General features: G+C 40.7%; 1 protein-coding gene across 1 annotated transcript in view; it reads left to right on the top strand.

Annotated features, from left to right (window-relative positions):
- The first annotated feature begins 1,561 nt into the window (after nt 1-1,561).
- Nucleotides 1,562-22,227, top strand: part of SLC28A3 (solute carrier family 28 member 3) — a 53,906-nt gene continuing 33,240 nt past the window's right edge. Inside the window, exon 1 of the mRNA XM_012556944.2 lies at nt 1,562-1,698. Within this exon, the coding sequence (XP_012412398.1) occupies nt 1,614-1,698 (85 nt within the window). The 5' untranslated portion in view covers nt 1,562-1,613. The remainder of the gene's footprint in view (nt 1,699-22,227) is intronic.

Here is a 22,227-nt window from a genome sequence, read left to right as displayed (position 1 = left end):
AAGTTTATGGGGCAGTTCTACTCTGTCCTATAGGGTCACTATGAGTTGGAATCGACTTGATGGATATGGGTATGGAATATTTGGTAAAGGAGCCCTGGTAGTGCAATGGTTAAGCACTCGGCCACTAACCGAAAGGTCAAGGGTTTGAACCCACCCGGCATCTCTGAGGGAGAAAAGACCTGGCACTCTGCCCCCATAAAGATTACAGTCCTCTGGGGCAGTTCTACTTTGTCCTGTAGGGTTGCTATGAGTCGGAATCAACTTAAGAGCACACAACAGCAACAATATTTGGTATTTTCTTCCAGTCTTTACTTCACTGTATGCAGTATTCCATTTTTTAATTCTGGTTTTTCACTTGCCATAAGTATTTTCTATGCTTCTACACAGACCACAAAATTATAATTAATAGATATAGAACACTTCGTGTCAAATGTACTAGGGGAACTCCTGATTTTGAAAGAAACCTACGGCTAATTTCACAAAGCTGAGAATCCTTTTATTAAGTGAGCAGTAGGTCACCTTTCATTTATCTACAGTATATCTTCGTTTCTGGGTTGGATTTTTTAAAAGCATCCTGGCCTGCCAATCGAAAAAACCAGACTGGTTGCAGTCTCGTTGATTCTAACCCATGTCAAAGTAGAGCTGTGCTTCATTCAGTTTTCAGTAGCTGTGATTGTTTAGATGTAGATCACCAGGACTTTCTTTCAAGACACCTCTGGGTGGACTCAAACCACCAGGCAAACTTTTTGGTCAGTAGCAAAGCGCTTAACCGTTGGTGCTACCCAGGGACTCTGGTGTGCTGATCTAAAAAACCAAACCCACTGTCATCGAGTCGATTCTGACTCATAGCGACCCTATAGGACAGAGTAGAGCTGCCCCACAGGGTTTCCAAGGAGTGGCTGGTGGATTTGAACGGCCGACCTTTTGGTTAGCAGCTGAGCTCTTAACCAGTACACCACGAAGGCTCCAGTCTCCTGACAGGGAGGTAATAAAAGGGTTTTAGAATCAACCAGACCTAAATTTTACTTCTCATATCCCCTGTATTAGCTAAATGACTCAGAGCAAATTCCTTACCTTTCTTGCCCTTCAATTTTCCTAAATGACTCAGAGCAAATTCTTTATCTTTCTTGCCCCTCAGTTTTCCCAAATACAATACAAGGTTGTTCTGAAGATAAACCAAGACCATGGTATGTGAAGTACCTCACATGACTCCGCGTACAGAGTAATGTGGTCACGTAATAGCAGCCAATATTTCCTGCCACGGGCATTCCCAAACACCACCCACAGGAAATACACTCTTTCAGAGGGCTGTAGAGAATGTCGTTTTCTGTATTGTGCGCCACAAGAGTTCTCCCCGGAGTGAAAACGGAAAGCCAACGGTGGGGACTAATGAGGAAGATTAATGAGGTGGGCAGGGCTGACTGGAGCTGACCTTAGCTGACTGGCAGCCTCCACGCACCCGGCCTCCTGCCCCGCCCTAGCCAGGTGTCTGCCCGAGTCACTCAGTGGTTGATTGCTAAAGCTTCCAAACCGAAGAAGGGCCAGGTGGCATTCTGACATCAGCAGACACTGTGCTCGTTTTCACAGACATCTGGAGGGAATCCTGAAGAAGAATGACCCCAACTGGCAGCAAAGAGTTCTTGGAGCTGCATGGCGTGGAGGCCTCGGGAGCTGAGGGCTACAGCAACAGCGCTCTCCAGGTGAGACCAAGTTTCATCTGTGTTTATTTTAAGACTAAGTACATGGAAATCATGCTCTTTCCTTGCTCCCTTGGCAGCTTTACAGCAGGATTATTGCAATGCCGTAAGGTTTTTAATGGATTGTCTAAACCTACTTTTCCTTCTTGGACTCGTCTTGGGTTGAGAAACCTCAAAAGTCTCTTTTAATCTGACTTATTTTGATCCTGATTTTGCCCTGTCTCTAAGAAACACTTTGTTTTGGGCTCATGGCGGGGTACACTATTTACCTGCACAGCGACTTTAACTTCTCTGAGACAAGGAACTAGGGAGAGGGAAAAGTATGGGGTGGGGAGGGACCCGGTCCCTGACAGAGATGGTGCCTCACAGTTCCTCCCTCCTAATCCCAGTCTGATGGCTTCTGACAGGTGGCCTGGAGACTGCCCCATAGCAACCCAGTTATGCAAACCGGTCTCAGGTTATCATCAACCAAAACTCACTGAGTGATTAATGCTGTTTAGCCCAGGGCTGGGTGCCACCAAGCTGGAAGGAGGCTTGTCACTGGGAAAATTCCACGGGCTACCGGGATGGGTTTTTTTTTTCTCAGGGATGTTCCTAGGTGTCCAGACACGAGAGCTCTGGAGCAGATACCAAAACCTCACAAACAGATTTGGAGGTGGGGAGCAGAGTGTAGGGGCAGCAATGTGCCTGATCACATGGTTTCTATGTGTACTAAGGAAAAGACAGAATCTATTAAAATGTAGAGGGACTATCAAATTATAATTTTTTAATTTAAGATCACTCTGGTGACCCTATTGAAGGTGGACTACAAAGGAGAGAGATTTGTGTGTGGTTGAGACACCAGTTAGGAGGTTAGTATAATAATCCCAGCTAGGCTACAGGTTAAGTACTTGACTACTAGCAGGAAGGTTGGCGGTTTGAACCCACCCAGAGGAACCTCAAAAGACAGGCCTGGCGATCTGATTCTGATAGGCCTTGAAAACCCTATGGAACAATTCTACTCTGCAACACGTGGGGTTGCCATGAGTTGGAATCAACCTGAGAGCAACTAACAACAACAACCAAGGTTAGTGGCAGTGGATATAGATGCTGGGGTGGAGGCACTAATAGCCGTAAGAGGCACCTCTGTGGTCAAATTAGCAGGACTTAGAAATAAGTGGTGTACGAGCAAGGGCTCTGAAGCCAGACTGCTGGGACAACTTATTAAACACTTCAGTTTTCTTTTCTGTAAGATAAGATAATAATAGTACTTACTTGGGGTGGTTGGGAGAATTAAATGAGCTTATATGTGTGGAGCCCTGGTGGTGCAGTGGTTAAGAACTCAGCTGTTAACCAAAAAGGTCGACAGTTTGAATCTACCAGCCGCTCCTTGGAAACCCTACGGGGCAGTTCTACTCTGTCCTATAGGGTCGCTACGAGTCAGAATTGACTCAACGGCAACAGGTTTGGTTTTTGGATTTTTAATATGTAAAACAGTGTGTGGTCAAGGAAAGGTCATGGAGGCGCCATAGACACATACATACTTCCTGAGGGACTGAATTGCTGGGCAGAGGGCTGTGGGGACCATGGTCTCAGGGAACATCTAGCTCAATTGGCATAACACAGTTTATAAAAAAAATGTTCTACATTCTACCTTGGTAAGTAGCATCTGGGGTCTTAAAAGCCTGTGAGCAGCCATCTAAGATACTCCACTGGTCTCACCCGTTCGGAAGCAGGGAGAATGAAGAAAACTAGATACAAGGAAAAGATTAGTCCAGAGGACTAATGGACCACAACTACCACAGCCTCCACCAGACTGAGTGCAGTACAGCTAGATGGTGCCCGGCTACCACCACTGACTGCTCTGACCAGGATCACAACAGAGGGTCCTGGACAGAGCTGGAGAAAAAGGTAGAACAAAATTCTCACTCACAAAAAAAGACCAGACTTACTGGCCTGACAGAGACTGGAGAAACTCTGAGATTATGGCCCCCAAACACCCTTGTAGCTCAGTAATGAAGTCACTCCTGAGGTTCACCCTTCAGCCAAAGATTAGACAGGCCCATAAAACAAAAGGAGACTAATGGGCACAACAGTCCAGGGACAAGGACTAGAAGGCAGGAGGGGACAGGAAAGCTGGTAATAGGGAACCCAGGGTTGAGAAGGGACAGTGTTGACATGTCGTGGGGTTGTTAACCATTGTCATAAAACAATATGTGTACTAACTGTTTAATGAGAAACTATTTGTTTTGTAAACCTTCATCTAAAGTACAATATAAATAAATAAAATAAAAACACTGCATGGCACACCATATGAACATAATAATGGTAGCTATTAGTGCTAGGGCAGGTTACCAAGAGTGAGGAGTCAATATCTCTAGCTTGGGATGTCGGCTTGGAAGTGATTCCCTTTATTTACACAGGGAATCTAGGAATAGAGTTGGCGCAAGGAAGAGAATGAGTTCAATTTGAGGCCTGTTGGTTGAAATTAAGGTGATTCTGAACATTTAGATAATGGTGGATATGAAGTAGGAAGCTTCTAGAGTACTTGTAGCTGGAGCTTAGATGCAGGAGATAAATTTGAAGGCTGTTAGTACAGAGATGAGCCGAGGACACGTGGAGGGATACCAGAGAAACACCAGTGTGTGAGGAGCGGGAAAGGCAGAGAAGTCAGAGGATGGAAGGGAGAGGGCCATGGTTAGAGACGCAGAACCAGAGAGGGAATGGGCTGGAGAAGCCAAGAGAACAGAGAGCTACCGGGTCCACAGCAAAGACTGGTAGAGAAGCCACAAGGACCACAAATCTATTTGATTTGCCAAGTAGGAGGTTATTGCGATCCCCATGTTGGGAGTAGTTTGTGTTATGAATGGGAGTTAAGAGACCAGAGAAAATGAGAGCAGAAAGGACGTTCGTCCGGCAGAAAAGAGAGGGGGAAAGAGACAAACAAGCTCAGGGGTGGCAAGGTTGTTGAAGGGGCTTTTTATTTTAAATATATATGTATTCATAAATAATATATTAATATTAATATATATAAATATATTTAATTATAATACATAATAATAACATATTAATATATATCTCAGTGTGAAATATACAGAAAGACTCATAAAACAATATACAACTTATTACAAAATGAGTATTTATAGAACTGCCACACAGGTCAAGAAATAGACCATTGCCATTCCCCAGAAGCCCCAGCCCTGCACACTCTAAGTCACATCACCTCCCTCGCCCATTAATAACCCTTATCTCAACTTTATAGTAATTACTTCCTTGCCTTTTTATTACTTAACCTCCTAAGTATGAATCTCCAAGCACCACTTTTGCCTGTTTTTGAACTTTATATAAATAGAAACATACAATATGAATTCTTTGTCCATTTTAAAACTTTTCTATGAAATTTAGTTAGGATGAATCCTTTTGTATTTGGCTTCTTTTGTTCAATTTAATATTTTTAAGATTCAGCCATGTTGTTGCATGTAGCTGGAGCTCATCCAATTTCACTGATGTGCAGTATTCCATTGCATAAATATTCTATAATTTATTCATTTCACTGTTTGGGACTAGCCATTGATGAGTAAGTGGTTCCTCCCTTTTAAAAGGAACCACGCTTGTGCATGCCTTCTGATGCACATGTAACAAATTTATATTGGCGTTATACTTAGGAGTGGAATTTCTAGGTCATCGTTTATGCATGTATATTTTCAATTTTAGTATACCAGACTGGTTTCACCAATTTACAATCTAATCAGCAGAATGTGGGTTCCTGTTCCTCCATATCTTCACTGATACTTATCTGTCTTTTTAATTTCAGCTGTCCTGGTGGGTGTGTAGTAGTATATCATTGATGTTTTAATTTGCATTTTCCTGATTATTAATTAGATTAACCAACTTTTCACATGTTTAATGGCCACTCAAAAAACAAAACAAAAAAAAACTGTTGCCTTCCGAATTGATTCTGACTCACAGCAACCCTACAGGACAGAGTAGAAATGCCCCATAGGGTTTCCAAGGAGCATCTGGTGGATTTGAACTGCTGACCTTTTGGTTAGCAGCCGTAGCTCTTAACTGCTGCGCCACCATGATTTCCTAATGGCCACTAGATACTTACTTCATGAATTCCTGTCCAAATCTCTTGTCCATTTTCCCTACTGGGTTTTGTCTTTTTCTTATTGATTTGAAAGAGTTCATTAAATGTTCCAGATACAAACTCAATGTCAGTTATATGATTTACAAATGTCTTCTACCACTCTGAAGCTCCTTTGATGAACAAAAGTTAATTATATTGTTGCCCTGTTTATCAGTTATTTCTTTTGTAAGTGCTTTATGTATCCTGTTTAAGAAATCTTTTCCTATCCTCCAAGATACCTCCTCTCCCCAAATACTACCTTCTAAAAGCTTCCTCTTGCCTTTTACATTTGTCAAGTGTCTATACCTGTAGAGGGCTTTTTAGAATAGGACAATTGAAATATTTTAACAAACTTAAAAAGGGTGGCCCTTACAATCAAGTTTCCTCCTGCCCATGTGTAAGCATCGATGTTGACACCTGTGGCTCTCTGAGGCAAAGAGCCTAGGCTTTCTCTGTAGTCATTTGGGTGTGTTCTGCTTCTGGAAGTCTTGGGAAAGCATGAGGATACACTTTACACAAAGCACACAGGAAGGCTGGGTTGCTCCATGAATTTCCTGGTAAGCTGGTCAGGTTTGGGGAGTTCATTCAATGGAGGTCAGAATTTCAGAGGTCATATATGGGTAAGTGCCATTTATTGGCATAGACTACTAACCCAAACACTTTGAGTATCAGTATTGTGCAGTTAGAAGTAATTTTGTGAAGCAAAGGGGAAGAGTGCTGTTTCTCCTCAACACACTGGTTTGGAAGGTCAACATCAGTCACACTCAAGATACTGCCTAGCTTTTCACCTAGCTCAGGACAAGGAGGTTTAAAACTGCATTCTCTGCTTTGTCCTCGTATCTGTGTGAACTAGAGGAAAACAGCCTAGATGACTGACTGTAATCCAGGTCACTTCCATGACATCTCAGAGGGAACAGATTTAGTTTGTTATAAGGTTTTTCCTCATTTAAGCCTTCCTGAAGTGGTTCCCTTTAAAATGGAGGAACTAGTTACTCATCAATGGCTAAGGCATTGGAAAGAAAACGGGAAATCATTAGTAATGTTAACCATGGATAGATGAAGATACTGAGAGTGGAAGGCAGCATTGTGTAATAGAAATATAATGCAAGCCACATAAAAATTTTCTACAAGTCACATTAAAAATGTAAAATGAGACTCCCAGGCAACATGGCACTATAGACAGAAGAACCATGCTGTCCCTCCACAGCAAAGACTTGAAAAACTAAGTCAAACAGAGAAAAACATCAATCCTGGAACCTTAAGCATCAAATGAAGAGATAAAGATCTCAGCCAAGCACCGAATGGAATAAGAAACTGACAGGGAACAGAGAGCAAGGAGAGATACATGCAGAGGTCCCCTATCAGCTAACACAGCATGGATTTGCCATCTTGGACTCCTGTCAGAGATTGGTGAATAGGGAGTATGGGAAAGCAGCTTCACGAAGCTCCCAGCAGGAGACAGAACAACCAGTAGCCAGCAACATACACTTTCCCACCCCCCACCCTCCTTCACCCTCACTCAGCCTCCTCTGCTTCCTGCAGCCACAGTTTCTTGGCTGGGAGGCACCGGCTTCAGTCCTGTGCCAGTTGGATTCCACGTGCCCACACTGGCCAGCTCCCTGAGTGCCATTTGTTTGTTGTTAGTGTTGCTTTTTTTTCTACTTCTTTTGGTTTCTTTCATACCTCTCACCATCTCTCCCTCCTTTATTTTGAATACCTGGCTCTGTGTGCCATCTTTGCTTCTTCTTGAAAGGCTGTGAAATGCCACTTGACTTGGAACTGCTTCCTGGCCCATGCCACCACACAGGTGGGATCCCTAGGGCTTTTTTTTTTTTGTTTATTTGTTTTGATTTCTTCTGTTTTGTTTTGTTTGTTTGTCTTTTTCTTTTCTTGGCTTGGGAGCCCCTTCTAGCCAGGCTATACTGTGTGGCTTGGGAGCTACTTCCCCATTCTGCGCAGCTGCATGGTGGGATCCCTGGAGCAGTTCTTCTTTCTTCTTGTTTTCTTTTCTCTCTTTTTTCCTTTTTGTCTTTCTTCATTTCTCAGTTTCTCGTCTTTCTGTACTTATGTTCTCTTCCTGTCTCCTGAATACCTGGTGCTGTATGACACCTTTACCCCTTCTAGACAGGCGGTACTGGGAGCCAGTTCCCCAGTCTTTACAGCTGCACCAGTGAGATCCCTGAGCGCTTTTCTTTTCTTTTTTTTCTTTTTGTTTTTCTCCATTTCTTGGTCTCTCATCTCTCCACTCCAATGGCAAACTCCCTTACCACTCTTTTTTGTTGTTGTTTGTTTTTGGCTCCTGTTTCTCTGTCCTCTCTCTTCTCTTTCCCATACCCATCTTAGCTCCACACATCACAATCTCTCTCTTCCTTCCTGCCTACCTCCACCTGCATTGTGTATCCTCAAGCAGCACAGGCACGGCCTACTGGAACCTGCCCTGCACTGATTCCTGGCCAGCCCTGTTAGCCCTAGTACATGCCACAAACAACCCATCCCAGCAACTCCCCTTCAGCTGGACCTGCCCTGCTGCACCATAGCTGAGCAACTGACCTTACCCATTGGACAAAGAGGTGAAAATCATCATGCCCACAGACAAGCAAACAACAAAGAATGCACAGCCCACCTGCACAGACATAACCAAATAAAACAAAAAAAGCAGGACAAACCAAACCAATCTACAATCAATAAATGAAGAAAATAACTACTGAATGTCTTGAAGACAGTAGACAATATCAAAACGTATAAAAAAACAGGACAAGATGGTTCCAGTAGGCATCCAAAATAAAACACCAGATGACTTTCCAGTAGAAGAAAAGGCACTAGAACTACCGATAGGAAATTCAAATCTCTAATATTCGGAGCTATCCAAGAGTTGAAACAAAAAGCAGACAAAAATGAGGAAAAAATAGACGAATTCATGGAAAAGGCAGACAAATTCATGGAAAATACAGGCTAAGAATGAAAGAATTCGGGAAAATCATACAGGAACAAAATGCCAAAACAAATTCACGACTAGAAATCATACAAAAAAGATTAGAAATCCAAAAGATAAACAACAAGATTTCAGAAATGGACAGTGAAATAGAAGGGCTGAGTAGCAGGTTTGAAACGATGAAAGACAGGATCAGAGAAATTGAAGACAAACACTTGGATACAACTCTGAGGAAAAATCAGAAAAAAAGAATGAAGACAAATGAAGAAACCCTGAGAATTATGTGGGATACAATCAAAAGCAAAAATTTGCAAGTGATCAGCATTCCAGAACAGGGGGAGAAGACAGAAAGCACAGAGAGGATGATTGAAGAACTGCTGACAGAAAACTTCCCCAATATCATGAAAGATGAAAAGCTGACCATCCAAGAAGCTCAATGAATCCCATATAGAATAGACCCCAAAAGAAAATCACGAAGGCATGTCATAATCACATTCACTTAAAGCAAAGACAAAGAAAGAATCCTGAGAGCAGCTTGAGAAAAACAAAAAGTCACGTACAAAGGAGAAACCATAAGACTAAGCTTAGATTATTTGGCAGAAACCATGCAGGCCAGAATGCAATGGAGTGACATATATAAAACTTTGAAAGAAAAAAATTGCCAGCCAAGAATTATCTATCCTGCAAAACTCTCACTCAAATATGATGGTGAAATTAGGACATTTCCAGATAAACAGAAATAAAGGGACTATGTAAAAACCAAACCAAATTTACAAAAATTATTAAAGGGAGTCCTTTGGTCTGAGAACAAACAACATCAGACCACAGGCTGAATCTAGGACACAGGATTGTACTAGCTAGATACCAACCTAGGAAATGAACTCTCAAGGACTATCCAAAACCAAAAGAATTACCACAGGGAACCAAAGAGGTTAATCTGTAAATGACAACATCAGAACAATAAAAGAGGGAATAAACAGTGTAGGTATAGAACCTTCTAATGGAGAAGAAGGCAAGGTGATACCAAGTAATAATAGACTGGTTCAAACCTAGGAAGATAAGGGTAAATTTCAAGGTAACCACAAAGAAAGTTAACAAACCTACTCATCAAAATAAAGAAGAAAAACATAAAAATGTAAAATGAAACTGGTGTGATTTTAATAATCTATTATTTAGCCTAGTATATCAAACAAGGAACTTGGGTAATGCAAGTGGTTTGGGTAGTGCAAGCTGCTAACCTAAAGACTGGTAGTTCAAACCTACCCAGCAGCTCTGCAGAAGAAAAGGCCTGGCAATCTGCTTCTGTAAAGATTAAAGCAAAAAAACCAAACCTGTTGCCATCCAGCCAGTTCCCACTCGTAACGACTCTATAACCCAACCCATTGTCGTCAAGTCGATTCCGACTCATAGCGACCCTAAAGGACAGAGTAGAACTGCTCCATAGGGTTTCCAAGGAGCACCTGGTGGATTCAAACTGCCAACCTTTTGGTTAGCAGCCATAGCTCTTAACCACTGCACCACCAGGGCTCCTCTGTAAAGATTATAGTCAAGAAAACCCTATGGAGCAGTTCTACTCTTTTAACATATGGGGTCACTGTGAGTCAGTGGCTGACTTGATGGCAGCTAACAACAACAGTATATCAAACAATATTATTATTTCAACATGTACTCGGTGTAAAAATTATTAATGAAGTATTTTACATTCTTTTTTCATACTAAGTCATTACACTTACAGTATATTCTGATGCTAAATGAGGCTAAATGTTCATCAGAAATATTTGATCTGTATTTAGATTTCATAAAATTTACAGTTGAAAAATTGACTAGTACACTTGTTTCATACATATGTAAATGTTTTCCAATAATTGAATCTAGTGTTTTTCTTAATTTAAATTTAAATTAAATAAAATTAGACATTCAAGTCCTCAGTTGCACTACCCATATTTTAAGTACTCAGTAGCCTCATGTGGCTAGTAGCTATTGTACTGAACAGCTCAGGTAAGATAACTGTGTTTTCATTCTGGAGGACACAGAAAAAAACTGATTACTACTGCTCTTTAAGGACCAGATCACCAAGTTCATGTCACAAAAGGAAAAGTAAAGTAACAACCTTAAATTTATTTCAGTAAGGTCAGTACTAATGTTCCCCTCTTTCATTCCTATTTTTAGTAATTTGATTTTTCTCTCTTTTTGTCTTGGTCAGTCTAGCCAAAGTTTTTCAATTTTGTTGATCTATTCAAAGAACTAACTTTGGGTTTCAGTGATTCTCTGTATTGATGTGGTGATACCTGCTGACCCATCTCATCCAGATACTGTTGCTGGAGAATCTGGGTCCTACATACTAGATGAACTGTTATTTGTCATGTTGGAAAAAAAGATAAGAGGTGTCTGGAGCTTTATATAGAAAAAATAATTATGGGCATGAACTTCAAGTCTCTAAAGTTCTATAAAGTTTTAGGGCTGTATCTTCAGATTGCAGATTTTGTCAGACACGATCTTCACTCAGGACCAGCATTCTGGATCCTGGGTGGCATTTAATTCCACTCCACACGTGGCTGGGTGTATGATCCAGAAGTCACTTATAGCCTTGTCATGACAAATCATTGTTTTTCTTTAAAAAGGAGTATAAGAATATGCATGGTATGCATGTCTTGTGTTCTTTGGAAGTATCTTATAAAAATTCGGACTTTGGAAGACTGAGTCACATGGTTGAGGAGCCTCCCTTGAGTATTCAGGAACAAAATGATGATTACCAGGAAAGGCTGAGTTAGGAAGCAGGCAAATGTAAATGAAGACTTCTCAAGGTTCCTTCCAATCTTTTAGTTCATAAACTCAAGGCTTTAGTGACTTCTTTTCCTCCTAGAGCCAAAATTCTTTGACACAAAGCATGACATTTATTGATTCTACAAAAATTTATGGAGCTTTGGCATTCTGCCAGCCATTATGCTAGGAGATACAAATAGAAAATTACTGTTTGGTTAAAAAATGGCAAATTAGCACAACATAGTTTGTGCAAAATGCTACTCATGACTTAAGGAGGAGGCCGGGGAGTATTTTCCAAACGGAAGAGACTTGAACTCATTATTCCACTCATTCATTCAATAAAGATATATTGAGCACCTACTCTGTACTAGGTGGAAGGGAAATACTCAGTATAGCACAAAGTATATGATATTCCAAGCTACCATTGTCAAGAACTATTTTTACCCTATTTATGTTGTGGGGAAATCAAGGCTCTAAGTGGGAAGTTATGAGAGGCATGAGTGGAGAAATAGAAAGGGCCATAAAGAGAGGCAGACAAGACTAGAGGCCAGTTCTCCATATTTCCCTCAAGCCTCTTTGTTGATTGCAGAATCTTGGTCCCAAAAATCCAAAACCAATGAAAAGTTTAAAACTGAATTTCTATACTCTGAGCTAAGGAATATTCCAGAATAAACTATCTAGCCAGATTACAGAAGGTTGTGATTAATCATGGTCAGAAGGCATTGCTTTAATGTGAGGTAAGATCCTTTATACCATGAAAAAGTGCCCAGCCATAGAAAGCCACCCCAAAGGGGGCCTAGAAAGCCATTGTCTGCTCCACACCTGGACTACCCAATTGTCTCCTCTCCTTACCTTTTCAACTTTGGGAGAATATCAAAAGTTCCAAGAGATGCAATCCATGCATGCCTACTCACAGGGTCTCATCTTGACGGGACAGCCCCAGCACGGTTAGGTGGGAGGGGCAGTGAGTATGAATGCAATTAGTTCGTTCAGTACAAGTGTGTTGAATGAATAAGACCCTGTTTTGTTCTCCGGGATCTAAAAATCCAATGGAAGAAGACACATGCACAACGTGTTGTGTAGTTGATGCAAATGGTTAACATTCTCAGTTGTTAACTGAAAGGTCAGCGGTTTAAGTCCATCCAGGGGCGCCTGGGAAGAAAGACCTGATGATCTACTTCCAAAAACAAGCCATTGAAGACCCTGTGGAGCAAAGCTCTACTCTGACATACGCGGGGACGCCATGAATCAGAGTTGACAGCAACTGGTTTGGTATTGGTTTGGGGGATTTTTTGTTCACTGATGGGTCCTACTTCCCTGTCAGTGATCTTCACTTTCAATTACATCACTTTATAGATTCACTGGCTTTTAAAAAAAATTTTTTTTTTCTAATTCATGTTACTGAGTCCTGAGTTTCCCATACACCAGAGAAACCATTGGCTCAAGAACATTTGCAAGAAGGAAGTTGGATAGAGAGCACAGGTCTAACTTGTGTAACCAGGAAGGTTTGAAACGAATAATTGTTTCACTGAGGGTCAAACCCAAACAGATAAAGGGAGTGGGAAGCAAAGGTCGTGTTACAAGGCACTTTAGACCCAGCAAGCCGGGGATAGACAGACAAAGGCTCGAGAACATTTGCAAGAAGAAAGTTGGATAGAGAGCATAGGTCTAACTTGTGCAACCAGGAAGGTTTGAAACTAATAATTGTTTAACTGAGGGTCAAACCCAAACAGATAAAGGGAGTGGAAAGCAAAGGTCTAGTTACAAGGCACCTTAGGCCCAGCAAGGCGGGGATAGAGAGACAAAGGTGCTCACAATACCAACAAAAGACATTTCTACAAGTTAGCAAATGTCGGGCTTCCTGTTGGCCCACCTTACCACTTCCTCTTTCCCCAGCAGAGCATGTCTTTAGGTCAGAGAAGAGGAAAGAAACAAGTAGAGGAGGGAGAATTCAGGAAGCAAAGGTATCCTATAATGCTCCTGGGAGTGGCTGTTCTGTATGTGACCTAGACTTTGGCTGGAGATAGTAAGTAGTCTCTTGTTAAGGAGGGAAATGGGAGAGGGAGGAAGGTGGGGAGCTTCTGAAAGAAGCCAGACTGGGGCTCTGACAAAAGGGCACAGATGGTGAGGCTAAAGCCTTACCCTGAATCATTACGAGAAGGACAAAAGCAAGTTTCTCCAGGTTAAGAGTTGAGGCTTCAGAGTCAGACTGCCTGGATCTTCCAGGCTCACCACTCACCAGCTGTGTGCAAGTTACCTAACTTTTCTGATCCAAAACTAGGGATACTAATACCCTGCATCATACTAATACCCTACACATAGGAGTGTTGAGAAAATACATGTAAAGCACTGCTCCCTAGCAAATGCTGAAATATCAGCAATTATTAATGAAACCATTTAGTTGGGGATGTTACTTTGGTGCAGGCCAAACCATATTTTGAAATCTCAGTGTGAAACTTACTTCTTCCTATAGCAAATATTGGAATCCACTGATGTAAAATCTATGGAAAAGGACAGGGAGATACTAACATGCAGCTTAGAATCATTGCCATGTCAGTAAAACGTAAAACCTCAAGTCCCTTTGATCCCTGGCTAGACTGGGCAAGAGCTTTGTCTTGATGTCTACATCTCATCAAAGGACTTAAAGTTATTTTTCAAGTATTCTGTTTCCTTCAGATCCATTTCTGATTTAGTCAAATGCACTTTTTTTCTTTTTGTAAAAATATATAACACATTTGCCAATTCAACATAGTCAAATGCTTTGCTTTTAAAATTTTATATAAAACCAAAACCAAACCCGTTGCCATCAAGTCAATGCCGACTCATAGTGACCCTACAGGACAGAGTAGAACTGCCCCATAAGGTTTCCAAGGAGCAGCTGGTAGATTCAAACTGCTGATCTTTTGATTAGCAGCCGTAGCTCTTAAGCACTGCGCCACCAGGGCTCCAAAATTGTAGATACTGTATATTTATTCCACGTGTTTCTAATTAATTTACATTTATTTAATCAGTATTCTTTGGAAGGAAGTGCTTGATGGCCAAGGTAATGTTAGAAATCTTCAAAAAATAATTTTTTTCCCAAAAGTGAGAAAATTTAAATACCTATTATATAATGATATGGCCTCTTTGGACACCTCACTATCAACTGCTCTGTCACAATATAGTACAGTCCAGGCTAAGACTTAGGAGGATGTGACCATAACCCTCCAAAATAACACAAGAGTAAGGTAGCGAGGCTGCGCCAGGCTTCGTTCTGTGGGTAACTCAGGCTTTGGCATGAAGTGCACCTCTGCATAAGCAGGGCTAGAGGATGGCTGAAGTGCAGATCAAATGTAGACCTTCTGTTGATTTTCATGGGACTTGCTGGGAAGGCCCCAAGTTGTGACACCCACGGTATAAACCAAAGATTTCAAAAGCAAAACGTGTGCTCCTTTAAAAAATCACCTATATGAGACCAAATGGTCAACAATTACTTTAAAACAAAGATGAGAATGTAAGGGGGCAGGGAAACTAGATTAACAGAAACAGAACAACCAGAATGAGGAAATAATGAGACTGTTCATGCATCATGAAGAATGTAAACAATGTCACTGAACAACTTATGTAGAAACTGTGGAATGGGAACCTAATCTGCTGTGTAAACCTTCCCCGAAAACACAATAAAATATTATTTAAATAAATCATGATTTTTAATAGCTCAAAGGCTATTCAAGTTGTTCTAAGATGAAGTTACAAGGTATCATTAGTGACATCCAATGTCTGCAGTAAATATTACATGGTGTATTGTCCCATGGACTTTAACTTAGGATCAGGAGTGTTACAGGAAAAAGACTTCCCATCCCTGAGCCCTGTGGGCCCAGGGTAAAAGCATTTTTATAAGCAAAAAAACAATCTTTAATCAGCTTGCAGTCTGAATTTTGATCCCTTCAGACAGCCGGAGGGTTTGCCTGTTAAAAACAACTCAGAGAAGGAAATGGGAATAAGAATCTTAGTTTTGACCAATAGACTCAAGGGGAGTATATATTTGGTTACTTTTTTTTTTTTTTCTTAACTGCAGGAAAATGTTTTTCTGGTAGAGCGTTTTCTAGTTCCATCTTTGGAATTTCAGAAACATCCAAGTTCATTCTAATTAATCTGTAAAGTTAGCATTTTGAGCTTTGAATAGCCCTTTTCACAACTCTAAAGAATCAAGTGTATAATTCATTGTTGACAGCTTGTCTTCTTCTAAACTCCATGAAAACAGGGTCCTTATATGTAATCCTCAACAACCAGCACAGTGTCTAGCCCATAGTAGATGCACAATAAATATTTGTTGGAGGAATGAATGAGGATACCTAGGACAGAGCCCCCGGGGACTGTATGTAATATTATTACCAATTATTACATATATACAGTATATAACAGTACATACAGTAAAGAAGTAGAGTAGAGAAGACTAGGGAGTCCCTGGGTGGTACAAACCAGAATGTGTTGCAAAATCGAATTGTGAAATCAAAGATTTGGAGAAACACTGCCAAACTGCTCTACAATTTATACTCCCACCCACAACGTATTAAAGTGCCTGTTTTCCCACGCCATTTTTTTTTCTTAAAAAATATTTTTATTTTGGAGTCCCTTGGTGGTACAAATGGTTAATGAATTCAGCCGCTAACTGAAAGGTTGGAGGTTCAAGTCTACCCTCAGAAGAAAGGCCTGGTGATCTACTTCCGAAAATGTAGCCGTTAAAAATCCTATAAAAAAAATCCTATGGAGCACAGACCGTCCTACTCTGACACACGCAAGGTCACCATGAGTCAGAATCGAATTGACAGCAGCTGTTTTGTTTGTTTGTTTTAAGAAGGCTAAAATGGCACAGGAAAGAGAGAAGGAGCAGCCGGGGGTAGAATAAAACTAGCAAAGTATGACATCACAGAAGTCAGGGATGAGAGTATTTTAGGGAGGAAGTGGCCCACTGTGTGGAAGAAGGGATTTAGGGACATGGAAATGATTGATGTTGGCAAGAATGATTCCATAGGGAGTGGAAGCCACATTGGACTGAATTGAAGAGTGAATATGAGACAAGAAAATGGAACGTGTAAGTGCAGATAACTCTTGAGAAAATTGGTCTTTAATGGGAGAAGAGAGAGAAAGGATGCTTATCTATAAAGTCGTGGCTTCAGGGCAAAATAAAATTTGATAATGTTACTTGATAATAATTGATAATTATCAGTCATAATATTTATTGCAAATATTAGAGAAGCAAGGGAAGAAGGGACCAAGTAATGGAGTGTGAGGAAAGCACAGAGCACCATGCCTGGCACAGAGTGAGGAGTGAAGGCATAGGCACATTATTGCTCTCAGGAGTAGATTCCCCATGGGTATCTTCTCCCTCCCAAATGAATAGTAGAAGTTTCTTATGAGAGTGTTTTCCTTTACACAAACAAATCAATCTAAGTCAAAGAAAGACAAGAAACAATAACAGGAAACCAGACCCAGGCTGGAATAATCACAATCACCGACATAAATATCAAAAGCTACAGTAAGAATGAAGGACAATGCAGGAGGACAAGGGCAATGATGTCTTGAAGACATTGTGTACAACTCTACATTTATATGACTTTCAGCTTGCTCCAGGCTCTGGAAATTCTGTAAGTAAAGAAGAAGCAAAAATATATCTAAGTGCATTTTAGGAAATTTAACTAAGACCTTTTGGTCTTATCCCCAGATTTGGTCTTAACCACTTTCAAGCTAAGAATAGACCGCACAACCATACACACGTGCACATGGCTGGCCTCTGGTTTTGATTTACTGAGTGCATCACTTTGGGATGTCTTTTGGGTTCACCTTTGCAAGTGGCTGATTCTTCCTTCTCTTTCTTATCACTTCTTCCTTCTCTTTCTTATCACAACCAAGAAAATGAACATTGAGTCAATATCCTCTAGTGCATAGCTCATGTTCCGATTTCCCAATTGTCCCCAAATCTTTCACAGCTTTTTAAAAAACGACTTCGTTTGTATCTTTAGTCTCTTTTAGTCTGTAACAGTCTCAAAAATATTTGTTTGTTTGCTCGTCTGTCATTTGACTAACATTTTTGAATGACTTGATCAGATGACTTATTGGAAAAGCACATTTTCAGGGTTCATCTGATTGTTTCCTCATGATTACATATGATTACATATATACAGTATATAATTCAGGTACAACATTTGTGGCAAGACATAAGCGATGGTGTGTGTTTATAATTGCATCCACGTGAGGAGGCACGTAATGTCAGTTTGTCCCGCTATTGTTGATGCCATGATGACTTGGTTAGGGTGGTGATAGCCAGACTACTCCACAATAAAGGTACATTTCCCCCTTTCTAGTTAGTAAGTCATCTGAGAAGTGGTATTTCAAGGCTATATGAATATCCAGTTCCCCAGCAATATTTACCCAATGCTTTTAGCATCCATTGACTGAATCAATTATTTGGGGAGTTGCAAAATGATGATTTTCATTTCTTCCATATTCATTACTTCACATACCTCTGAAAAGAAGAGTTTTCTCTTTTTTGCCTTTGTTTTAAATCTTTAATTCATCTGGAATTTGCAGTTGTGTAAGGTACAGGATAAGGATCCAATTTTTTTTTCCAAATGTTTTCTCATTTGTCACAAGCCATTCTCAGTTTCAGCTTTATCTCTATGATTTAACACTGCGTTTGTGCATTGGTGATAATGGACGCTTTGTCTTGCTCTTAACTCTCACTAAGAATTTACCACTTTTAGGTTGAGATACATATATTTTAGAATTTTCTTATTAATTACTTAAAATGAAGAAATGATGTTAAATTTTATCAAATGCCTTTTAGTTCCTTCAGTTACTTGCGGGAACTTATGACCCTTGTTTGGCCATAAAAAATTTTAGGTTTGTAGATTGTAAAAGTTAAAGAAAAAAAAAAGAAAAAGAAAATTGACTCTTCCCCAGCAAAAATAAAAGGAGTTTGTGGGTAGGCAATGAATCTAAACAATTTGGAAAGATTAGGTTCAAACGACATGTTGATTTTTCCAAACCAATTTTTAATGACAGGGAACAACATGACTGCAAATGCCACCGATAAAGCCAGCAATAACCAAACTAATCCATAAAATTAACAGATAAAAGTCAAAGAACGCTATGTGTGCCACGGGCTGAGCCACACAACCCCATGAGGGAGGTACTGTTACTGTTCCCATATAACGGGATATGAAGCCTCAAGAAATTAAGCCTGGATTTGAACCCAGGTATGACCATGGAGGAAGGAGCCCTGGTGGCACAGTGGTTAAATGCTCATCTGCTGACCAAAATGTTGGCAGTTCTAACCCACCAGATGTTCCGTGGGAGAAAGATGTGGCAGTCTGCTTCCGTAAAAATCACAGCCTGGGAAACCCCCATGGGGCAGTTCTCTCTGTCCTATAGGGTGGCTATGAGTCACTAGACTATGAGTCAGAGTCGACTCGATGGCAATGAGTTTGTTTTTGTTTTTTTGGTTTATGACCATAGAACCCAAACTTTTTTTTTTTTTGTCTTATATTTTGTCGTTGTTGGAATATATACAGCAAAACATACACCAATTCAACAGTTTCTCCATATACAATTCAGTGACGTTGATTATGTAAGTTGTACAACCATTCTCATCCTCCTTTTTGGAATTGTTCCTCCGCCACCACCTCTAAGTTTCCTATCTAATCTTTCAAGTGTTGTCAATTTGATCCCATATGTATAGTTCTTAAAATGCCTCAAGTAGACATTCTTTACTAATTAAGCTAAACTATTGCTTTGTTTAAACAAGACTTCAGAGGATATAATTGCTTTAATGTTTAAAGACTATCTCAGGACAGTAGTTTAGGGGGAAACTCAAGCTTTTAGTCACCATGCAATACCACTCAATACAGATAATATTCCAAAAAACAGTGGCCCTAAGCTCAAGGGCTTATGTTGATTCCCCTTCGTTTGATCTATTTATATGGCATTTTGGAATTTTAAATTACTATTTGATGCAATTGCTCTAATCTAGTTCCATTTCACTTTCAGAAAATGGATATAGAAAATTAGATCACTTGAAGAAGCTCAGACAAATCACAGAATTTGGAGATATGTTTCTGATAACTTCGTTTAGGCACCTAAGGCTTAGAATATTAGAATATAAGTGGAACCTTCTTGGAGAAGTAAGAGAAAACAATCCGACACCACTTGGTCTCTACTCTGTCGTATATAGTGTGTATACTGGGACACTGTTGTAGGGATGCTGTTTTAGCCAGGGAGGCATTGTTGGTTGACTGGTAAAATTCTAGCCTTCCATGCAGGAGACTTGGTTTAATTCTCCACCAATGTACCTTATGCACAGCCATCACCTGTCAGTGGAGGCTTGCATGTTGCTATGAGTCTTGCATGATGCTTAACAGGTTTCAGTGAAGCTTCCAGACTAAGACAGACTAGGAAGAAAGGCCCGGCAATCTACTTCCAAAAATCAGCCAGTGAAAACTCTGTGGATTACAACAGTCCAAACCGAAACAAATCGTGGGGTTGGCACAAGAATGGGCAGCATTTTGTTCCATTGTGCAAGAGGTCATCACGGGCCAGGGGCCAACTTGAGGACAGCTAGCAACATAATCAGCTCAACCGTCTGTTAGGAATATCGTTTCCACTCATTCAAAAACAATTACTGAGCACCTCTTTACCTAACACTGTGCTACGTACTTGGTATTCAGCAGAGAACAGGAATGGTGTACCAGTGGGGAAAATTTAGATTTGCACAGATTTACACAGTTTCTGGTTCAGTGACATCACATTCCCATGTCTACCCCAAGCATTGCAACTTGGCAGCATTAAAGGCATCATTCCTTCTCAGAATGCACCACATTAACTACTTTTAGGAGTATTGCTTTAAAGATCTACAGAGATGTGGAAATGGTAGATGATTGATGGATGTTAATAGATGACCGATAGGTGATTGATGGACAATTGATGGATGATCAATGGATGATCAATAGTAGATCAACAGATAGAGTAAAAATAAAATAAGCGACTTTGATCACCAGTCTGAATCTGTTTTGGTAGCGTAGTGTAAAACTTTCCCACCAAGTGTATATTACAAGGGCTTCCCTTTCAACCAAGTGTTAACACGTAGAAGAACTCTCTCTCTGTAAAGCGTCAGACTCCAGAATCAGTTAAAGATCTTCATAGCAACTCCTCAGGGTCCTGTTAACAGTACGTTACACTGCTGGGCAATTCTCATCTTTCACAAACTTATATGATCTACTTCCTACCAACGTCAAGATGAAAGCCCACTCACTGATGTAAGTTTCCATTCTTGCCGCTAGCCTAAATCCAGCCATGTCCTCTCTGTAAAGCCAGTCATTCAGTCAGAGCACTGGTTACAAGGGTCTACCCTTCAAAGGGGGCTCCATCCGGGATCATCACCCTTTAGGACACCTAGCACTAAAGCTACCTAGAGAAATTAAAAGTGGTGTGCTGTAAACTGTGTAGAAATACTCACACATAACACCCACAACACTCCTACCCATTCCATAGAGAGATACGTTTTGCAATTAGAACACAGTCATGTTAGTAGGTGTTAGGTATACAAAGGTAGCTAGCAATCTGAATTGCTAAATAGATGGAAAGAAAGAACAGGCGAAGAAGTAATTATGGGCCTTCTATTACGGACTAATGACTCCAATTTGAAATGAAGTGGAGAAACAGATTTCTTAAGTGTCATTTTCAGGCACCAGTTAACACCCACAACACTCCCATTATTTCTGTTGGAAATGCTCAATTGGGAGACATTGTTCTTCCTGAAATGCTGGGGGTAAAGTAATCCCGTCACGCAATGCAGAATACATCCATAGGTGCTCTTGCTGCAATTCAAAGGAGTGCCCACTCCCCACATCCACCCCCGCCCCCACACACACACCCCTCTTCCTCTTTAACTAACCGAACCTGTCCCCGTGTTCCACAAGTAAGTCTCAGATCCTGCCACCAGGTGGCAGGAGTAATCAGCATCAAGAAGCTCAAGTTCACAACAGAACCAGGTAACATTAGTCAGGGTTCTGAAAGAGAATGTGGAAACATCAGATAACTGGAACTGCATTTTATAGATGCGGGGACTGAAACTTGGACGGATGTGACCTGCCCAGCATCACACATGTAATTAGGGGCCCTCACGACTAGCCCTCTCACCCCTGCAGTGCCCTGCTTTTCTACCAACTCATGATCAGTTTTATTTTTAACTTTATATTAAGGAAAATTTCAGCATCCATAAAAGTAGGAAGATAGTAAAATGAATTCCTAAGTATCCATCAGCCAGCTTCAGGAATTAGCAACATTTTTCCATTTTCCCACTGTGTGTGTGTGTGTGTGATATATATATAAAATATAGTCTCACACCCACACTATCTTATTACACCAACTACCCAGAGGTACTGCATTGCTTGGTACTGTATATCACTAACCAAAAAAAAAAAAAAAAAAAACAAACCCGTTGCCATCGAGTTGATTCCGACTCACAGTAACCCTATAGGACAGAGTAGGGTTTCCAAGAAGCAGCTGGTGGATTCCAACTGCCGACCTTTTGGTTTACCAGCCAACCTCTTAGCTATTAAGCCGCCAGCGCATCGTTAAAATCACTGTGGTTCATTAAAGACAGACAATCTCACAGATGATAGGGCTAACGGGGCATTTCCTAAAAAGGTATAGGGATCTCCCTGACACTATTTATCAATCGACTTACT

Source organism: Trichechus manatus, unplaced genomic scaffold, assembly GCF_000243295.1.
Source record: "Trichechus manatus latirostris isolate Lorelei unplaced genomic scaffold, TriManLat1.0 scaffold00082, whole genome shotgun sequence".
Taxonomy (NCBI): Eukaryota; Metazoa; Chordata; class Mammalia; order Sirenia; family Trichechidae; genus Trichechus; species Trichechus manatus.
Note: the sequence above shows the minus strand (reverse complement) of the source record. Positions and strands in the feature narration are given on the sequence as shown.